The sequence below is a fragment of the Daphnia magna genome, linkage group LG1 (assembly GCF_020631705.1).
Source record: "Daphnia magna isolate NIES linkage group LG1, ASM2063170v1.1, whole genome shotgun sequence".
NCBI classification, from domain to species: Eukaryota; Metazoa; Arthropoda; class Branchiopoda; order Diplostraca; family Daphniidae; genus Daphnia; species Daphnia magna.
In genome coordinates, this window is record NC_059182.1 from 10,908,347 (window position 1) to 10,931,280 (window position 22,934).

General features: G+C 38.0%; 4 protein-coding genes across 4 annotated transcripts in view; 2 read left to right on the forward strand and 2 right to left on the reverse strand.

The window, feature by feature from the left end:
• The window catches only part of LOC116936604, a 110,218-nt gene that overhangs the window by 57,673 nt on the left and 29,611 nt on the right, over positions 1–22,934 (reverse strand). The window lies entirely within an intron of this gene.
• On the reverse strand, positions 1,411–2,034 carry LOC123466517 (cilia- and flagella-associated protein 251-like). The gene has a single exon (XM_045174625.1). The coding sequence runs from the start codon at positions 2,032–2,034 to the stop codon at positions 1,411–1,413; it is 624 nt and encodes a 207-aa protein (XP_045030560.1).
• Positions 3,500–5,992, forward strand: LOC116934923. Its single transcript, XM_045174629.1, has one exon. It carries the CDS (start codon positions 3,500–3,502, stop codon positions 5,990–5,992), a length of 2,493 nt encoding a protein of 830 aa, XP_045030564.1.
• LOC123473620 (ATP-dependent DNA helicase pif1-like) lies at positions 6,755–8,586 on the forward strand. Its single transcript, XM_045174654.1, is given in 2 exon segments — positions 6,755–7,253; positions 7,256–8,586. Coding segments are annotated over 2 exon segments (1,830 nt in total).

The following is a 22,934-nucleotide window of genomic DNA, read 5'->3' on the forward strand; positions in this document are numbered from 1 at the left end:
TGTCAATCAACAATAACGTATGTTAAATAGCGCCACCTTAATATGGAGAACATTAATCGGGTTTAGTTTTTAAGTGTACTTTATTGCGTTTAAGCCAAGAAATAGTTGGCTTAAAAAATTGACTACTTTTGCTTAAACTTAAGAGTCCTTTGTCTCCTTGAAAACTTTTGAGTAGGACTTAGAATTCAATATTTAAGTAAAGTACAGAAATAAGTACAAAACTTTGCACTTAAAGTACATACTTCTACTTTAAGCCACAGATAGAATTCCACCCCTGGGGTCGAATTCCGAACGTCCTTTTTTACTTGACTTGGACTTGACTTAGGTGGTTTTCCGTCCTGACTTAAAAATTTTTTCAGACTTTCATCCAAGTAGGATTCCGAGCACAAAAATCTCAAGTCAAGTTAAAAACTTGTACTTGAAAACGCAAAAGTCGAGTCCCCAAACTTAGTTAAGTCTCCGAAATCTCAAGGTACCTTCCTAGGTGCCTTGAAACTGACTTAAGGCTCAAGTTTGCCAAAGTTGTGTGGGAAATAGGCAGTGTTATTGTTTTTGTTTACACAATGGCGGATCATACTGACGTAATTGATGAGTTTTTAGAATCCATATATAATAAAAGAACAAGCTTTTTTGGGAGGAGCCTGTGTCTGTCACAACGAGAGCACGCTGTGATTGGTCAGTCCAGCCGCTCTGGAAAGGGGTGAAAACCGCCAGCGGCTATTTTTCCATCACCAAAAAAAGGGGGAATTTCTCAACGCAAATAACTCTGAACGCCATCTACCAACCAAATTATTAAACATTTTATATGCCATCTACCAGTCAAATAAAAAATTACACCAAGTTCAAATTTCGAAATTCGCTTCAATTTCTGAAGAAAATAATGTATTTACTGATTAGCCAGACAACTTCCATACATAAATACATTATTCCGGATTCTTCTTTTCATTGGCGATTTTTGATGCCTGATTTTTTTCGGAATTCTCCAACCTCACCCGCTCTGCTTGGCGATAACTCCACTCCTTTTTCAGGTAAGTAGCATTTTTAGATAAGTTTTTTTTATGCTGAGTAACTCTAATAAAAATACATAATCATTAGTCTAAATTTCTGTTTTTTTTTCTTAATTTCTCTCTTAGTGTAGTAGAGAACGGTTAAAGAATTTTCAAAATTTTCAGTACAAAGGCCAACTTCCCAAAAAAATAAGTGGAAGGACTGCGAAGAAGGAGTTCAGGGTTGTTCGCAGTCTTTCCACTTACAATTTTGGGAAGTTGGCCTGCGTTCTGAAAATTTGGAAAATCCTTCTTTGCAGTCCTTCCACTTATTTTTTTTGGGAAGTTGGCCTGCGTACTGAAAATTTTGAAAATTCTTTAACCGTTCTCTACAAATAATACATGGGGTAACATTAAATTGAACTTACTTTTCCAAGTAATTCAACGCTGCTGTTGAAGCTACCGAAGCAGCAGCCCTGACTTCATTTGCGACAATGACGAGATGTTCAGATTGTTGGTGCATGAGAAGAACCTCTTGATACGCAATGCGCGCCTTTTCTTCTGGCTTAAATTTTTTCTTCCGTTCTTCTTCTTCTTTCTGCTTTTGAAGTTTTTCTGCTCTTGCCGCCTCTTTTCCCTTTTCTTGCACCCTGAATAGCTCCTTCGCAATTTTAATTTCTTCTTCATAATCATCCATTCTCTTTCTTTTACATGCTTGCAACTTTTCAAATAATTCTACTTCTTCTTTGCTTTTCTCTTCACCTTCTTTGTTCTTAACAACTTTTCTGTCATCTGTAAATTTTACTGTTCTCTCCCATTCTTCTTCAACTTTTTCAACACTTCCCTTCCCCTTTTCTGTTTCCGTTCTTACATCTAAACTTTCTTTCTGATTCTTGCTTGACTCTCCTTCACTTGCTTTTTCAACATCTTCTTTCTCTTTAATTAATTGTAAAATGGAATCGCCCTCGCCTACTTCATCTAAAACTTCCAGATTGTCAAAATCTATTTGGGAAAGCATTGTTTCATCGAGATCTGAATCAGTTTCCATGTTTAAATTTGTTTTAGGAGAAGAAGAAAATTTCTAACTACGCGATGGGACAAGCAAAGAAGACAATGAGGTCAAAGAACGAAGATGGCGTTAATCCAGATGGTTCTGGTGATGCATCAGAGCCATCTGGATTTACGCCATCCTCGACCTCATTGTTATCTTTGCCAGTCCCCTCGCGCAGTTGAAAATTTTCTATTCTCTTAAAAATAAATTTAAAAATGGAATCTATGATTGATAACCATATTCATGGCAAATAAAGATTTTTTAATTATTTTATTTTTACTATTTTCTTGGCTTACGGACTACAATATGCACTTTTTGCCGTGAGAGGGATTCCAAACTGCTCAACAGATGTCGCATATAAATTGAAAGATTAATTTGATAGCAGAATACACTTCTACTCTGACGTTGAATGACAGAAGATAAAGTTTTCATTTGCTCTGTTCAATTTTTCAATTTAAACAGTATTTTTAAATACTATTTGGTCTTGGCAGTTTTTTCCCCGCAAACAGAAAGGTAATTTTTCTATTCACATGCCGTAAATTATTTTCCCAGAATTTTTTTATGTGTAGTCAGAGATAAGCACTCATTTCCTTATGGTATCTCAGATTTGGAAGTTATCAAAATTTGTGAAAGCGTAAACACTTTTAATAAAATCATTAACATGATTGCACTACAAATAAAGTTTCTGGGAACGTATTCTTTTCAAAATTTAGAGGTACCTATCAATTGTCAGTGGAAAGACTGCGAACAAGACTGCGAAGAAGAAATTGAAGGAAACTTAAGGATTTCACCAAATTTCTTATTCGCAGTAGAAAATATAGGAAACTTGAATGTTTCCCTTACAAATCTCCTTCGCAGTCCTTCCAATGACAATTGATGGGTATCTTTAATAATTGAAAAGAATACGTTCCCAGAAACTTTATTTGGAGTGCCATCATATTAATGATTTTTTCAGAAGGGTTTACGCTTTCTAAAATTTTGGTATTTTCCTAAATTTGAGACAATTTAGGAAATGTGTTTTTTTTATTTCCGTTCTCATTTCCTTGGCTGTCAGTAGCTTTTGTTGTATTACTACAATTACTTATACTTATTAAATATTTAAAAATCAAACAATGGGTCTAATTTTTTTTTAGTACCATTCCCGGATTCACAACCAAATTGCCATTGGGTTACCAACCATACCCCCATTGAAGGACGCTTTCGCCTCTTCGCCATCGAGTCTAATATCACATCCCGGATTATCAGGACTTTTTATTTCAAGTAAGTATTCCTGAACCCTATCCTTCCCCCACCCATCTTGCAAAGGACTATCATCACCGATAGGCTAACTGTGGTGGGATACAGATATAGCGGTCGGTTGTTGTTCCACCCGGAGCATGCGTGTTAGTTATTAAGTCATTTAATTAAGGAATTTAATAGTGTTTGACCCTCAAAATGCCCCCAAAATGAAATCAACTAACTGATGAAGAGAAAGCAAAAAAATGCAGAACTAAGAGCGAAAAGAAAGGAAGAAAAAACGGAAGCGAAGGAATTGAGATTGCGAGCTGGCAGGGAACGTTACGCCGAAAGGAAACGTACAAGAACCCAAGAAGAAGTTATCCAAAATCAGGGTGAACAGGCTAAACGACAACGTAAAGTACGTCAACAGGAAATTCCCGAAATGAGAGAAGAAAAACGCAGAATTGACAAAGACTACCACCAGAATCGACGTGCAGCAAATGAAGTTGAAGCAAACCACGCAAGAAGAAGCGTAGAAGAAATTCATCACGGAATTCGTCTTATTGAAGAAACACAGGAGGTGGCGGAATTAACGAGTGAAGCGAATGAAGAGCAATCTACGGCAACTGAAAACGATGGACCAGAAATTTTCTTGGATGGTTTGGAAAGCGTTGATTGGACACAATGTGATCAAGAAACTGAAGATTTACGACGAGCAAAGTATGCTCAAGAACATGCAGATATTGTTCCAGTCGAAACAGAAGAAGAGCAACGTCACCGACAAGAATTTTTGGAGCAAAATCGGCAAACAAAGGTGAAGAAGACTCATCAATTAGCTCAGAAGCCAATCTTAGATGAAAGTAAAATTAAGATTTATTCATGCGGGAAAATGGACGTGAGTTGTGAATTCTGCGGAGCAATTCATTTCAAAGGCGAAATGGCAAGTGGCAAGAAATTTAATGTTTGTTGTTCTAAAGGAAAGGTGATTCTCCCTCCTCCTAAGGAATGCCCAGAATTGCTTCAAATGTTATTTACCAACTGCCATCCTAAATCTGCAAGTTTCATCAAAGATGCCCGAAAGTACAACAATGCTCTCGCATTTGCATCACTGGGAGCATCCATTGACAATCTACGAGGAAGAGGACCATATTGTTACAAGATTCATGGGCAACTTTACCACAATACAACTGCTGTTCAATTCTATGATGAAGAAACATCCGTTCCTCCCGCTCTCAAGTACGCGCAGCTATATTTCCTGGATTCTGCTCAAGCGAACGAACAACGATTAAATAATCCAGCAAACAGAAGCTGTGATAGTGCTCTCATGGAACAACTAGATGCTCTCATTCGTCGTGTTAATCCATATGCTGTCATGTTCAAAAACATGCGTCAAGTGGCTATGGAAGAGGACCGTCAAGCAGCAGTTGAAGGTAGGGCTCCGTTAGTGATTTCGATGGTTATTCATAACGATCGAAGAACACAGGATGAAAGAAGATACAATAGCCCTGCAGGAGAAGAAATTGCGGTTGTGTTTAAAAGCATTGATGGAGCACCCCCTGAAAACAGGGATGTCCGAGGGCATCTATTAATTCCACGGAGAGGAAAAGTTTTCATTAGGATTGATACTCAAAAACCCATGTGCGATCCCATGACGTACCCATTGCTTTTTCCGAATGGTGACAATGGATGGGATCAAAATTTAAAACGAAGAAATCTAAATGAAGACCAAGATAATGTTTCCCATGATCATGATGAAGAACAAGAATTATTGGCTGAAGAATCTAGAATCGCAGACTTAAACGACGAAGAAGACCAGATGCGAACTGAAATTGTACCGGAACCAGAATTTGAAACAGAAGTCGACATTGATCCTGATGTTCCAGTACCAATCTATGACGTCAACCGAAGAGGACCGCGTTCCAGAATAACTCAGTGTGAGTTTTATAGTAGTCAACTCTCGATACGTAAAGGGATTTTTAATGCGGTTTTATACGGAGGACCGCTGTTTCAACAATATGTTGTTGATGCGTACGTGAAAGTTGAGGCGAACAGGATCCATTACATTCAAACGCATCAAAAGGATCTGCACGTCGCACAGTATAATGGTCTTATGGACTATATTACGACGCGAGCTGAAAGAGACAACATTACTGTAGGGACACCTGTGATTTTACCTTCGTCTTTCATAGGTAGTCCAAGAGCGATGAAACAAGGATATCAAGATGCAATGGCTATTTGCAGTAGATTTGGAAAGCCGACTTATTTCCTCACATTTACCTGTAATCCAAAGTGGCAAGAGATTACGGAGAGCATCGAGAGCTATCAAGTAGCAGCTAACAGACCTAACGTTGTCGCAAGAGTCTATCAACTTAAATTAAAAGAACTCATCAAAGATATTCAAGAAAAACAAATTTTAGGGGTTGTTGTTGCAAGAATTCACGTAATTGAATTTCAAAAGCGAGGCCTACCCCATTGCCATATGTTGATATGGATTGATCAACATGACGTTCCTACAACTGAATCTGAAATCGACAAGACAATTTCAGCTGAAATTCCGGAACCAGAAACACACCCAGAACTTCACAAAATAATCATGAGCAACATGATTCATGGTCCGTGTGGTACCATTAATCCAAACTCACCCTGCATGGACGGTAGTAAATGCACGAAATCGTTTCCAAAACCTTTTTCACCATCAACAGTCATTAATTCCAATGGATATCCAACCTACAGATGACGAGACACCGGTATTTCGTATCCTCTAAACGACAAGCCAAACTCTCCTCGAGTTGATAACAGCTGGGTTGTTCCTTTTAATGCTTATCTCTCTCTGAAATACAATTCTCACATCAATTTAGAGTTTTGCGCGTCTATTACAAGTGTCAAGTATATATTTAAATATATATACAAAGGACATGATTGCGCAAATATTCAAATTAGCAGAGCTGAAAATCAACAAGGTCAACAGGAAATAGTGTGGGATGAAACCAAGCAGTTTTTGGACACAAGATACGTGAGCGCTCCAGAAGCATGCTGGCGACTTTTTAAGTACCCACTTTGTTACCGATCTCACGCCGTAAGTCGATTGGCTGTTCATCTTCCTCAAGAACAACCTGTTTACTTCCAAGCAGGATTTGAAGATCGAGCAGTGTTAAATGCAGCTTCAAAATTAACTACTTTGACAGCTTGGTTTAAATTAAACCAGGATCACGAATCGGCAAGACAGTACTACTATCGCGAAATTCCGAATCATTTCTGCTTCCATAACAACCAACGTAAATGGAAGCCAAGAAAGAAGAGAATAAATGTTATCGGCAGAATTTATTCTGTTGGGGTGAAACAAGTAGAAAGACACAGTCTTCGCTTGCTTTTGCTTGAGGTAAAAGGAGCAACAAGTTTTGAATATCTTCGAACAGTCGACAACGTTTTGTATCCCACATTCAAGCAAGCGGCCATAGCAAGAAATCTTCTCGCTGATGACAGTGCTTGGGAAAAAGTAATGGAAGAAGCCGCTGCCTTTGAAATGCCAGTGCAGTTAAGACAACTTTTTGTCGACATATGTTGCCACTGTCGTCCGACGAACGCGCAACTTCTTTTTAATAACAACCTACAGCATCTCACTGAAGACTACCAAAGAAATGGGCATGGAGAAGAAGTGGCCAAAAATCTAGCGTTAAAATGGATTCAAGATAAGATAGTGCAAAATGGTGAAAAATATGAAGATTTTGAACTACCCATACCTGATTTCCAACTAATTGATAGACTTATTTCCGCTGAAATTGAAGAAAATGATGAGAATGTCCAAAGACAAAAGAAATTGAGAGGGGAAATGATGATGGCTAAATTAAATGTTGGTCAACGAGCGGCATTTGATCAAATAATGACCGCAATCAATGATGAAAACTCTCCTCAATCACGTCAATTCTTCTTAGATGGTCCTGGTGGAACAGGGAAAACATTTCTCTACAATACTCTAATCAACGTTCTTCAGGGTGAAGGAAAAAGATCATTGCTGTCGCTTCAACTGGAATCGCTTCAACACTGTTGATTGATGGAGCCACTTATCATTCTCAGTTTAAAATTTATCCGCCCATCACAGAAACAACCAGATCGAAAATAGAAGAACACCACTTCTCGGCGAAATTGATAAGGGATGCCGCACTAATCATCGAGGACGAAGCTACTGTTATGACCAACCACGCTCTCAATGCGATTAAGCACGTCACTGAAAAAGTGACTAAGAATAACAAGCCTTATGGAAATAAAGTCCTTCTCCTCGGGGGAGACTTTAGACAATGTTTGCCAGTAGTCAAACATGGAAATCAGGTTAAGGTAGTTGAAGCTACCATTAAAAACTGCGAGAGTTGGTCCACCTTTCGTCACCTTCGTTTAACAGAAAACATGCGCACCACGGCGGGAAGTCAAGAGTACGCAAATTGGCTGATTGAACTGGGAAATGGGACGTTACCAACAACAGCAAATTTGAGTTCAGATGTCGTTGAAATCCCTCCTGACTTCCTGATTACCGAAGAATATGCTAAGTCTTTGAATATCACCGGAGATGACCAAGATCCAAGAATCAATGCTTTAATTCATCACGTGTTCGGTGATCCAAAGCATCTATTGGATCAAGATATCTCTGAAGAAGTTAATTCCCGTGCGATATTATGCCCCAAGAATGATGAATGTTTGAAGATAAACAATGCAATAATCAAAAACATGCCTGGTGAGCAGTGTGTTTATAAGAGCATAGACACAATCACAGGTGATGAGGAAGAAGTTGCTAATTTCCCAACAGAATTCCTCAACACGTTGAAAATATCTGGAATTCCACCTCATACGTTAAAACTCAAAGTTGGTGCCATAATAATGCTTCTGAAGAATATAGACTCAAGACGAGGACTATGCAACGGAACAAGATTAGTCATCAAACAGCTCCGTCAAAACGTTATCGTTGCAGCAATTTCTTCTGGAAAAAATAAAGGACTTTGTGTGTTCATTCCAAGAATGAACATGTCTCCAACAGATTCAGATCTGCCGTTCACCTTAAATAGACTGCAATTCCCAGTGCTTCTCGCCTTTGCCGTAACCATAAACAAATCACAAGGTCAGACGTTCGATCGTGTTGGCATTCTTCTTCAAGAACCTGTTTTCAGCCATGGACAATTGTACGTTGCCTTTTCCAGAGCGACTTCAAGAGAAGGAGTCAAAGTCGTTTGCATAGAAGGTGCAAAACAAGGCAAAATGCTCAACAAATCTACAACAGTACAAGACCGGGAAAAGGTTTTCACACATAATATTGTGTATAAAGAAGTTCTTTCATCAACTTAAAGAAATCACTGCCCAAGTGAAAAGAAATACGGAGAAAAAAGAGGAACTAACTTCTGCCTCGGTCTACGGACCAATAAGGAGCACGGGCATGGCCTTGGGGGCAGTTCCCAAGTGCGCTAAACTGTGAAATAATAAGTTTCGTACAGCAAAGGTTGCTCAAAAAATAGGTTAGGTTAGGTTAGGATAGAATAGGTTACCATGCAGTAATTAGCGCGCATTTTCCTATCTTAGTATGGGAATATATTCAGTATAACATCATCTATCATTTTTGTTCTTTACATTCGAAACTGACTTTCACTTACATTCATTTGCTTTAAAAAAAAGTGAAAACAATGATTCAAATTTTGCTAGACCCAAGTTCCCCGGTTTCGACCGGGCTGAAGTTACTAGTATCTAGATAATTTAACAGACAATGTTGACGATTCTTCAACAGAAAGTGCTATGCTAATTCAGAACGAGCCGATGAACGCAGTGCAAGAAAACGTCGTCTTATCCCATTTTACCAAACACGGAAAGATGTTTTAAATTATTTCTCCGCGGAAAAGTTTATGAGGACATTTAGATTCGATCGACCTTCCATAGAATATTTAACAGGTTTAAATTGAACATGAATTGTTGTATATTGAATATTCCTTCCATAACTGTTATATTTAATAGCACTAGTAACAGACATTTTACCGAAACGAGAGACAGCAGCAAAGAGGAATTTACTTCCACTTGACATGGTACTGATTTCATTACAATTCTATGCAGCTGGAACATTCCAAACTGTAATAGGAAATGTTCTTCGATACAGCCAATCGTCTGTTTCACGGTCCATTTCTGCAGTATCCCTAGCCTTATGCCTTATATCACCGAATCATATTCGATTCCCCGATAACCTAAATGACGTGAGAAAACATTCTAAATTTATAAGTTTATATGTTAGTAAAATTTTGTATAATATATAGTTGAAACGCGAGTATGCAGAAATAGCTCGTATTCCAGGCATCATTGGTTCCATTGACAGAACTCATATTCGGATTCAACGCACAATATTGCACGAAAAAGCATATGTGATGTGATGTGATGATAAAATCCAAATTAAAGTAATTCTTTAGTTCAAATGACATGATTCACACGGTACCCTGGATATAATAAACGTTTCCAGCATCGTGTAAGTTTCCTTTTCAAGCCACACATCTCTTGATCTTTTTGTACCTTTTGAAAGACTCATTGCACAAGTTGAAAAGCACAAACGAAACTTAAAACCACTACACGGTCGACGGCTCAATTCTTGTTTACTCGTTTAAGTTCCTTTCACTCTCTAATAAAATGAAAAAGCGTCTGCTGCTAAATTAAGAAATATTTTCAGTAGGCCTTCTCTCATTGGCTCAGTTGCCAATTTCAAGTCAAGTGAATTTCCTAAGTCGAGTAAATAATCTTAGTTAAGTAAAGGAAATAAAGTGAGCTTTTTTTGTTCGGAATCACACTTCAACTTGAAAATTAAAGTTTAGAACTTCAGCCCAATACTTGACTTAAGTCGTACTTAACTAAGACTGTTTCAAGTCAAGTTCAAGTCAAGTTTTTAAAAAAGTTCGGAATTCGACCCCTGCTCACGTCAAGTGTCTAATCTGTCATTAGTTATGGGTATCAAGTGGAGTTCATTGAAGTGTACATTTTCTTCTTCGACGTTTGCACATTCACCATGGTATGCTAGCGTGATCGAGTTGTAACTGCACAATCGTTAGTGGTTTTTTTTCTTGTTGGCAAGATCTAGATTCAATGGTTACAAATAAAAACATACGTCATTCGGTGAATTCAATGGGTCGCACTCGTAAGTAACCGCTGCTCATCCGAAACATATATGCTTGCATTAATATCGTTCTCATTGAATACTATATTTCCAATAATACAAAGCCCTGGGGAAAGTTGATGGGAAAATGCGCGTGGATTCCCATGTAAAATAGGCAGATTCACGTATTTGACACAATTGCGTATTTACACAATCTCCTTTTGTTTATTTCCGATTTTACTCGGAGCAAAAGCAAAAGCAAAAGCAATACAAAAGAAACTCAATTTGGGCACCATCTCATGTTATCTCTAATGAAAACAGTATGGGGAAGTAATATGGCAGTGTTTTTCCCTACTCTACACGGGCTGCGCTGACGGGTGAAATATGGAGAGACTACTATCCATTTCTCGTCTGTAAAAAAAACGACGATCCACCAATCGCGATCTTTATTCAAGGGAAGTAGGAAGAAGGCAGAAAAAAGAGAACGTCTCCTAAGTACAATATAACATCAATAGGATATAGATTTTTCTTCATCAGATTGAATATCGAAAGAAACCTAGGAGTAAAAGTAAAAACAAAGTAAAAAGAAATGCTACACTGTAGACACAGTGTGGGGGAGGCATATACTTTATTATGGCAGCTATCTCTACTCTTTTTTTACGTAACGAATAGTAAGAGAAGAATCAAGTTGGTCAAGGGTGGGGTTCCATATTAGACTATTTATTTTTCTTCTTGATGTCGTAATGTATGTAACATCGTTTGGCGTTTTCTTCTTCATTCGTGTTGTAAACCATTTGTCATCATATGTATTCAACAGTATATAGGAGGCGAATGGGATTTTACTCAACCGTCAATTCATAAAACGCTTTTTTTCGTCAACTTGGTTGTAGTGCGGGTGCGGGAAACCACCCCCAATTGGATTCCCTTTTTATAGATAGGTTGCGGAATCCAAGAAAAAAATAACGGGCTTGAAGAGACGTGTCGTTGCCCGAATGACGTAGTTTTAAAAGGAACAACATGGTCGAGGCTTACGAGTTCGAAAGGAATATGGTGTCTCAATGGGTGAATCCTGCCAACAACTTGACTGATGGATGCTTGTGTTTGAGACAGAATATACAGGACTTTACAAAAATTTCAACACCCCTGCCCAGCCGTGGCCACCAAAATCTACTCTTAATTTTACAAATGTTCTTTCTACACCCTGATGCCCAGATGGAGGAGAGTCATGGCAAGCTTCAAGGATTTTTCGAAGAAGAATTGAGGGGACTACAAGTAAATGTTTTCTACCGGAGTTCTTTTTTTCTATATAAAATTCCATTACGGATAACAAACATTTCAGCAAGATTATTAGGAGTTCCACCATTTAAGGAGATAAAAATGGGTCGAAGCTGGCCGTCCAGCTGTTGCAGAAGGGCGAGCTCACGCGTTGCAAAGCCCTCATGGGGCATATTTACGGCGATGCAAAGAGGACCATCTATCTGGGAATCACTGTTTTGGGCGATAGCTTCGACAGGACTTCGAGAGAGCATCGGCTACTTGGTTGTCAACCCCTTTTACGTGTTCGATCATGAATGTGAATTCTTGCAAATCTAGCACCAACGAACGAACTTCCCCTTCAGCTCCTTCTTTCCAATCATCCACTTGACGGCAGAACTATCCGTTTTCACCACAAAATGACGCCCATATACATATGTACGAAGTTTTTTGAGCACCCATACCACTGCTCAACACTCTAACTCATTGGCATGGTACCACGTCTTTGTGTCCGACAACCTCCTACTGATGAATGTCACAGGTCGGTGGACTTCACCAGTATTCTGGGTCAACACGGCCCCAAGGCTGGTCTGGCTTGCTTTGGTCTGAATAGTCACTTCCAGAGAGTCATCAGAATGAACAGGAGCGATCGTAAGACGCTCAATCATACTGATCCCTGCTATTTCGTGACGTTCCGTCCATTTCCACACAGCATTCTTTTTGAGGAGATCATGCAAAGGATGAGCCAGAGATGCAAAATTTGGGATAAAACGCCGATAATACGACGCAAGTCCGAGAAATCCTCGCAACGATTTCAAATTAGTCATTGGTATAGCTGTCAAAGCGCGGACCTTATCTTTTTCGGGGCGGATGCCTTCAGCGTCAATTACATGCCCTAGATGGGACACTATGTCTTCGCTGAAAACGCATTTTTTTATGTTGAGGGTCAGGTTTGCTCGTTTTAGAGCTGTTAATACCAACTCTAGCCGTGCCAGATGTTCCTCAAAAGTTCGGCCAAAAACAAGAATATCGTCTAGATAAACTAGGCACATGTGCCATTTCATGCCGGCTAAAACTCGATCCATCAGGCGCTGAAATGTTGCTAGGGCGTTATTCAGGCCAAAGCGCAAACGCGTCAATTGATAGAGGCCATCGGGAGTGACAAAAGCTGTCTTCTTTCTGTCTTCTGCCGCTACTGGTACCTGCCAATACCCTACTGGCTAGGTCAAGGTATGAGAAAACCACGCGCCTGATAGCCTATAACATCATCAATTCTCGGCAACGGGAAGACATCGCGTTTCATTACCGCGTTTAGACGTCAAAAATCAACGCAAAAACTATAATCTCCCGACGTCACTTTGCGGACTAAAACCACTGGTGAGCTCCAAGGGCTAAAAGATTCTTCAATCACGCCATCTTCGAGCATTTCTTCCACTTTGTCGGCGATAATCTACCGTTCAAATGCCGAAACCTTGTATGGTGTAGACTTGACGGGTCGAGCGTCTCCCGTTTCAATGTAATGCACAACTTCGTTTGGGTTTCCTATGTCCCTTTTAGACGACGGGAAGCACTTTTGCCGACGCTCAAGCAGCTTGAGAAGCTTTTCTCGTTCTAAAGGATCTATTCCCTCCCCTATCTTTACTCGAGAAGTGAGCTCACTACCGCGGTCTTCAGGAAGAAATGTGGCACAAACTTCTTCAGGACTATCAGAAACATTTGGTACCTCAATGCTCTCGTCCACCTCTATGGTACACATGAAATGGCGTCTTCTGAACTTTAACTCCACGTCAGCATAATTTATTATCGCTATGTTTACAGTTCCGTTACTTATTTTTACACCCTTGATGGGATAACCCACTCTTTCCCGGGTTTCAAGCAGCAATGAAATTTTAAAAACCCCGTTTCTGACACTTCGCTCGACCATCTCCCCTTTACAAAAACTAGCGAGTTAAGTATCGTTCACACGACAGCTCTTTTCTGCGTATTGCGTACAACGTATTACGTTCTTCGTTTACTTTTTTTCTACTTAAATTTCATTTTGTTTTTTACGAACCAAAATTTACGTTAAAATCTTCGTAGCCTGTTCACACTACAGCACTCTGCACTTACGTAAGTCGGTTTTTCATATTAATTCAAACTTTCACTTTCTACTCATAGATTTAGTGTTTTTCAATTTGAGTACTTGTTAATAATATCAACATCAAAGAATAGAATAGAACAGCAGAATTTAAAAATTGAGATAACAGAAGTAAACAGTGGCGAGATTTAAGGTATAAGAACAGACTATAAACAACAATAATACAAAAAAAAAGAATGAAGACAAGCGTGTTAGATTTTTACTACGTAGTGCGTAAGACGCTCAAAAATCTTATGTAAAAATGAGATCAATCTCATTTGTCATGTTCACTGTTCGACGAGGTAATCGCAAAGATCATCCCGGATGATTAATTTTTCTTGTCCTTCATGTATTTCTTCTTCTCTTTCTACTCCTACCCCAACTAAATCAACCATTTCCCGTTTTTCGTTTTTGTTACAAACACTAACTTCTTCTTCTTCTCCTTCATTAATTATGTACATGTCCTTTTCCCATCTTACCTTCTTCCCCTTGCTCTCCTTCAAAATTTTACCCCCTTCAGCTTCTACAATTTTACTCCCTTCCCGATTCAATGTTTTATTACCCCAAGTTTCTACAATTTTACTCCCTTTCCCATTCCAAATTTTACTTCCCCTCTTTTCCAACCCTCTCCTTTGCTGTTTCTTTTTTTACGATCCTTTCCTCTCTCGTTTTGTCTTTTGCAAAGAGTTCCCCCCTTTTTGCTGATTTTCTTATTCTTTTTTCTTTTTGTGTCAATATTTTCGTTTTTGCTGGTGTGTATATAAAGCTCTGTTGGAAGTTGTAAGGCCAGTTGTGTGCACAGTTAAGACATCTATAACGTGACCATTGGACTATCCGAATCATTGCAATTGTATCATTATTTTTAACGTAAAAATTATGTGAGCTGAGTTCTCTGAGAGTATAGTCTATCCTTTTAGTTTTCACTTAAATAATAGCCATTTTCTCATTATATAGCCTCTAAAATTTCCGTACATCTATGATTTGAGTTCCATTCGTATACACGCTTGATTAGGCAAACATCGGAGCGCCGAGGACTTTAAAATGAAGTGCAACGCCCACGGCATTGGCATTGTGTAGTTGAACATGGATGATGAATTGAATTGGATGAATCCACTTATCCTTCCTGTTTGTAATTGAATACCAAAGCGGAGCCGCAGTTTTTTCAGTTTGCATTTCCACCGCTAATGGCTATTTCCTAGTTTAAACCTGAAATTTCTATTTGAAGAAAATGTTCCAATATGCGGACTAGATGTTAAAGATTTGGTTTGCCAGTTTGGATTTTAGTTATTGAGAAAATCGAAAAAATTGTTGCGCTAAGCAGTTGACTGACATGCTAGTATCCTTCAGAACTGTCAGGGTGTTGGCCCGGATAATATTGCTGTACTATATGATCCCCATCGTTACCTCAGCTGATTGCTCTTACCTCTCTATTCAGTTTTGCATAGGAATGGTCGGCCAGTCCCATACCAACGCTTGACATTTCGAGTTGTAATTGCTTACAGACTCTTGGTTACTAGCAATCCCACATTGGGAGGGTGCCATACCCAGACATTTCAGGTGCCGGTACATTTAGAAATGCACGTAACCATTATATACTGTGAATCGGATCACCAAACAGCGTTGATAACGCAAGTGTGCATTTTTCTTCGTAAAATAGCTTTCATTTAAATTCTGTGAAACTTTTACATAATGTCATAAATGAACAATATTGGGAAAGTAGGAACGAATAACATTAAACTTTTTTAATAGTTAGATTGCTATATTTCAAACATGTTCCTCATGGGTTTCGATGGGAACAATCACAGCTAGATATTATCATGCCATGACACACTCTATAGGTGTGGTTGGTGCTGAGATTTCCACCCACCCCAAAATATAACGATAAGTAAAAAAAATTACGTTATTACATAGTATATTCTATGACATAACAGTGAAGTTAATGAAGAGTTCAATCTAAAGGGGGCGTGGCATATTTCAAATGTTAGTTTATACTAGGCTTTATCCTAGCAGAATATTAAGAAAACACGAAAAATAGGAAAACAGTAGAATTGTAACAGAAACTTTGCTGGCCATCAATCCGAAAGTAGATTGTTCATTTTACATACGATGCAAAGGTGTGCTGAAATCGTTTGCAACAGTTTATCACTCAATGGTTGCTCAATTTTCATTATTTTATCGGGTTGTCATGTTTCCAGTCAGCAAAAAATCCGCATTCTGTCAATTTCTTTTTATTTACCTGTTTTGTTTCCTTTTATTGCCTGGAAGTTTACTAAATGTGGCCATCACTTCCGAATCCTGTTACCGCATACATTAGAGTCCGTACGTTAGGCGCGGTTTTCTTCTATCTTTCTTCGTCATTTGTGTTGCTGGTACAACATCACATCAATTTCCGTACATTGGAAAGAGAATCGTGAATCATCAACCAAACAGTAAACTGAATTCTTGGGTAGCAACACGTAAACAATTTAACACGGCTGACTTTAGACGACGTGTAGGCTATAGGGCTGTTCGACATCTTTTTTCGCATTTGATTTTATCGCGCAACGCAGCATTTGACGGCTGATTCTGTCTGCTATGACTGTATTTTGTTATTGTGTGAAATATTTATAAATTAAAAAGTCTCGTTGAAAAAGTTAGTGTTTCGTTTCACGTTATTCATCGTTTTAATTTTTTGTTTAAGTATAAAACTATGTCGTGTTCAGACTCCCAAAGTTATGTATCAAACTCTGTCATAATCCCGAGCTTAACAATCTAGTTAATATTGTCACACGGATGTTGTTATATTTGTCACAAAAACGAAATAATACAACGAATGGTGACTTAAACTAAACAATGTTTTACTTAAACCAAAAGAAGATAACAAGTTACCCAAACTCGGAGAAGCGTCTAAAGACCTCCTGGGAAACTTGAGAACTTCTCTAACGGAGTTTTGTCAATCAGGGAACTCTCCCGATGGAGACTCATCTAACGCAGATTCATGGCAGTGTTTAATACCATCTCATGAATTGCTTCTCTTCTTGACTGCGTATCTCCGTATCTATCTTAGAGAGGACTTGTCCTGATAGTTTCTTCGTCACTCTCACAGCGTTGTCAAACGAGTGGATGACTTATATCTGAGGAGAGATAACCAATCTCCTTTTTCACCAGCGACAATATATTGCGGTTTTTGACCAACGCATTTGAAGCCGGTAAAGCATTGAGTACCATAAACATTTATCGATCCATGTTGTCCAACAATCTTCAGCCTATTGAAGAGCACGCAGTTGGAAAACATCCCCCTAATTTCACTAATGAGGAGTATCTATAACGCGAAAGCACTTACACCCGTATTCTGAAACGTGGGAAGTGGAGGTCATCCTTAATCATCTGAAATCATTTCATAATATCGGCTTTACACTCGGACCTCTCTCTCGCAGACTAGAAACGCTTCTAGCGCTGGCAACACTATTAAGAGTTTCAGAGCCAGCGTCCATTGTAAAGAAATCGTTTACGTTTACCGAAACTTTTGTCTCCTTTTTCTTACCTGAGCCTAGGAAAGCCCAACACGATGATGCATTACACCTGATCTCTATTAAAAAACTTCCAGATTCCTCTATCGATCCGGTGGCATGCCTGAACCATTATATAAGTTGGATTGCCTCCGCCCGAACTCCCTGCCAGTTTTAATTTTTTTATTTTTTTTTGCTTTCTCCGTGTTACCTTTGTTACCTTTTATCTCTAATCCATTTTCATAGGAAAAAAAACATCACAAGACACCCCCGAAATCAAAAAAGAAATTGGTAGAACATGATGATTTCAGCCGTGTGACCAGCCCAGGGAGTATAATTGGCCAGCCATAGAGCCGAAAGCCCAATAACTGTTGTTTGTTACTTGTTGGTCTTTTTAGTTAATTTCAGTTTTTCCAGGTGAAAAACTCGAGTCAGGAGAGGCTGTGTAAAATTTTGAGAACGACCTCGTCCTTCAACAGACCTTCCCTCTTTGGCGACACAACGACCTTGAACAGTAAGTAATTCGTGAATTCAGTTAAACCATACAAACCTGTCGTAGACTCCACCATATAAGGGTGAATTAAGAAAAATGAACTGTCCCAGCTGGTAATCGACGTGTCCAAATTTTCCGCACACCCTACTAAAGGAACGGCGTTCAAGAAGGCGGAAGCGGATCTCACATCGAGTCAATTTTGAATGCAGCCCACTGAGCATCGCAAGCATCCTTTTCGAAGTATTATCGTCGCGAAGTGGAAACCCACCTGACTGTAGCAAAAACTGTGTTTAGTTTGTCTGAATATTTGTGAATTTTGGGTCGTCGGCAGGGCTGGATCACCGCGATGAACGCTCTACCGCGGTAATACCGCGCGGTAGCGGTAGAACAGCCTTAGTTCTCAAAAGTACCGTGCGCTAGCGGTAGTTTTAACGCCATCTAGCGCTGATTGTCAAAACTACAATTGCAAAAACAGATGGCACCCTTTTTCTAGAGCAATTTTTCTAGAGGATTCCATCAGTCCTATGACAGATCACTACTCGTTTTTAGTTCAGAAAATCAGATTCATCATATTTAAATTTTTTAATCGCCAATTGTAAACGAAATATGACGGGGTAAGTCGACTTGAAATATTTGTATTGCCTCATGTATTAAGTCTATGGTGTGGTTTATTATCTGTAGTTCTAGGCGAGGAAGGCCACCCTCAGTCATAACTCTTAAAAATAGAAAGAGAGACATGAAAGCACATCAGAAGTCTACCCGAAAAAAGTCAGTGTCAAGTTTAAGTTCCCAGAAAAAAAGTAGATATGACAGGGAGCAACAGGACAATGAAACTAAAATGAGTTGAAAAGTGGATTGTCAACTTCAACCTCATAATCAGTTGGACTTGGAGTTAAGTCAGTTGACTCACTAAGTAAATAACGAGTTTAATTCATCATTTGTTCTTATGCTTTTTATACAGAATAGTCCTAATCTTATGTATCTCTAGGTTGTACGAACAATCAAACATTAGATGGATCAAGTCATTCACGTAACTCTTCATCTTCCTCCCTTGCTTCACTATTTAGTAGTGAACTTGGCTTCATGTCTTGTCGCGGCATAACATTTCTAATGGGTCAAAAGTTCAGTTGCACTTCAAATTGAGAAAGTGAAAATTTAAAAAAATACATGGGAATTTATTAAGGATTCCCTTCATGGTTTTCGGGATTTTCTTTAATCTCGAGATATTTCCTCTAGGGACAGGCTAGTCGCGCACAACTAGTTTTTTTTTGTAACGAATCGTACCATCACTTTTTTCAATGGGTATAGTCGACTGTTATACACTAGTCTATGGTAGTCAACTGTTTAATGGGTAGTTGATGCTTATCGACTATTTTCTCGTGCCCCAATAAATTCAAAATAAATTATAGCCAATTCTACCAAACAACGACTCGAACTCTATCCTTTAGTGTATAGGGAATAAGAAAACGTTTGCGATACATAAGCATCGATATAAACGCGCTTTTTATAAATGTATGTTAAGATCTAGATGATGCGACGGATCTTGTTAATAACCTATGGAGTAATTTTTTTTATTGATTCGTCTTTCATTCTAGACTAATCTATGTTATAAACTAGTAGATGGTTATCGACTAGTCAAAGGTTTCAACTTGTTTTGGATCATCTTTAATTCTTTAGCATGAAGGAGTTGACGTGTGAGACTGGTGTAGTCGACGCTTATGAACTAATTATAAGTAAAAGACTAGTCGGCCATTATTTACTAGTCAAGGCAACTTACGTGCTATAAAATAGTTTTTGGCTACTTGATAAGGACGAGAATAGCTGACCTAAAGAATGCCAGTAAGCCCCTAAATATGAAGATTTAAAATATAGCCGATAGACAAAAACCTTGCACTGTATTTAAGCTTCAACATGTAAAAAATGAACAATAATCAACAATAAAATAATTAATTAACACCAGTTTTTCCGCTTTATTTGAGATGAGAAAAGGTAGGGTTAGAAAACAATTTTACTGTTGAAAGTTAGGAAAAATTTAGAATTTTTAAATAATTTACACAAATTGAGGAATAGCTAAACATAATCAAAATCTTTATACAGAGTTAAAAAGTTAAATAGTTACAAGAAGAAATGGCAGTGTGTGAAGCATTAGATCTGTAGGGAAATGAAGAAAAAAAATACCTAAGTTCCGAAAAGTTGCGATGTGCCACCAAACAGCATCGGACGCGCATGTCCTATGAGGGAGGGGCTTAGTAGTCTTCTACTTCGTAGTTTGTAGCCCCGTGTAGATCGGGAAGCTTTTTTATCGATTTGGTGCAGTTATTTCGTTGCTTGGTGCCTACAAGTAATTTTTACTTTTTATTACAAATTTTCCCCGCCATCTTGCATTATGAAATGTATATTCCCGATATTTCCCATTTTCTCAGGTTCATCCCAAGGCTACTTAAAATATCGCAATATTTTGTATTTTTCCCGACAAGTGGACCAACATGTTCTCCGTCACCGTGGCCAACACTTTAAATGAGCCAAACGGTTGGCCTAGGCAAACCCTTTTTCAATGGCTGATATTACGTAGGAACACGGGGTACCACCTTCTTTTGTTTTTGCGCATGGCTTTTCAGTTCAGTTTCGTCGTCTGATTTGACATTTTAATTTTTGACAGTTTTTTTCTTTTTCAAATTCCGGAAACAAAAATTTAAATGGAAAGATAAAAGAGTAGGAAACATCATTTTTTAAGTCTTGTCAACTATTTCTAGAACAATTTGTGGAAGAAGCTTCCTTTAAAGACGTAAACAGTTTTTTGGTGTACCAAAAGAAATGCAAAAGGTCATTTTCAAAGGCCTTTGTCAATGATTCAAGATGACATATCTAAGAGATTCTGGAATGATTTCAGGATTTAAAGTTGTATTATGGTCAAAGAGTCAACAGATGATGATTATTTACTTTTCTCTAACAAACACCGGCAGTATTTACTTTTCGACCTGTAAACAAATTATTTTTAATTATATTGTTTTGACAGTTAATCTCTGAGGATACATTGAAACCAAAAGTTCTCTAAAAGAACTTTAGTGTTAGTAAAAGGTACATCAACAAATTTTAGACAAAGGACTACATTAATTGATGTTAGGCCTGGTGGTAAGAACATCTATGTCTATTAGATATCTATGCTGTCATTCTAAATACTCTCCTTCAGAATTACCTTCTCGATTTGTAATATTTTTCAGAAAAGATTACCATCTCGTCCATTGTCTGTAACTGAGGAAAAGGAATGGCGGTGAAATAGGCCCGGACAAAATAGGACCCTACAATATAGGCCCGTCAAATAGGACCTACAAAATAGGACCCTACAAAATAGGACCACTTTAAAAAATATTTTTAAAGCGGTCCTATTTCTACAATAAAATGGGCCTATTTCTACCAAATAATTTCAAGTCTCATAAGAGCCTCGGAAAACATTTTCCAAAAATTGACCAACCAAGTCTAAGCAAGAGATGGCGGCTTGATGGAAAAAGGCACTCTGTATATACTTTGCCTTTTTCAAACCGCTATGACATCTGATATCATTTTACCGTCTTGTTAATCACGCGTAATTTAGCCGAATTCAAGTTTTAATTTTTAAAACATATTAACCGTAGCCATAACTATGAAGTTCATTTGTTAAACGTTTGTTAACGTTTTTGAACCAGGCTTTGGTATTAAAATATTATACAAATATTCGTTTCTTGCTTTAAAATATATTTCATAGTTAATAAAAACGTAATCAAAAACAGCGTACAAATTATTTCATCGAAATTGTTTGATTGAATTCATCTCCAAAGCACTGGGCATAGCCTTGGCATCGGTAGAGGGAAGACGCGTTGAAGGACAGGGGAGATCTGGCTAGGGGAGAAAAAACTGCAGAGTGAGCACGTTTCTTTACTTATTCTTTAAAATTTATCAGTTCTGAAAGGAAATTGAAATTTTTAACAAATGAACTTTAAAGTTATGGCTACGGTTAATATGTTTAAAAAATTAAAACTTGAATTCGGCTAAATTACGCGTGATTAACAAGACGGTAAAATGATATCAGATGTCATAGCGGTTTGAAAAAAGGCAAAGTATATACAGAGTGCCTGTTTCCATCAAGCCGCCTTCTCTTGCTTAGACTTGGTTGGTCAATTTTTGGAAAATGTTTTCCGAGGCTCTTATGAGACTTGAAATTATTTGGTAGAAATAGGCCCATTTTATTGTAGAAATAGGACCGCTTTAAAATATTTTTTAAAGTGGTCCTATTTTGTAGGGTCCTATTTTGTAGGTCCTATTTGACGGGCCTATATTGTAGGGTCCTATTTTGTCCGGGCCTATTTCACCGGCTACCAGGAAAAGTATTGACATTCAAAACGGAAAATGATTTTCAATAGTAATATATAATTTTTAATTTTTAACTTTGTCTTTTTCTTGTATATTTTCTAATAAGATAATATAACAATTGTTTTATTGTACATTGTTCTTTCATTCTGTATTGAAATCCTTTTTTTGAGAGGCAGGGATACAATTCACAACAATACAATAACATACAAATTCAATAACGACGGATTCGTCATTCTTAGTAAGTAGGCTAAGTTCAAGCTATGAAAAATAAAGGAATTATTTTCTAAAAATTTAGTTTCTTTCTATGCCAAAAGCAACATTTTATCTTCATGGGTACCACTCCCTTCCAGTAAAAGTAAAAAAAACCTTAAAAGGTAAAATATAGCCTTTTGTAAGGAAAGAAAAGTATTTTGTGGCAAATAATTATTTTCTTTTCTTTCTGTTTACATAGTCTAAACCTACTTAACTTAGAGTGACGAACCACTCGTTCAATGGCATAAGAAAAAATTTAGAAGTCTGATATCCACGGTTTAAAGGCAGAAAATTTGCTTTGCTTTTCCTTGAAATAGTAAGAACTCTTAACTTAAACTAAAACACTTTAAATTAAAAGTTGTTCTGCCAAATTTTTTATTCCGCTTTCCTTTTACTTGACCTTGTTTCCGCTATCTCTTTTATTGTTTTATTGCCTCCTTCCACTTGGCCGAGGTGTCAATGCCTTCACCTTATCTCTCTACCTGGTTTCTTTTTTCACATCAGTTCACATTCCTTCATAAATTGGTGGCTTGCTTGTTATATTTTTATTACCCACGCCAACTTTAGCGTCCCTAAGTTGAGATGCGGTATAAAACTCACATCTCTTTCGCCCCAAAGATAGTT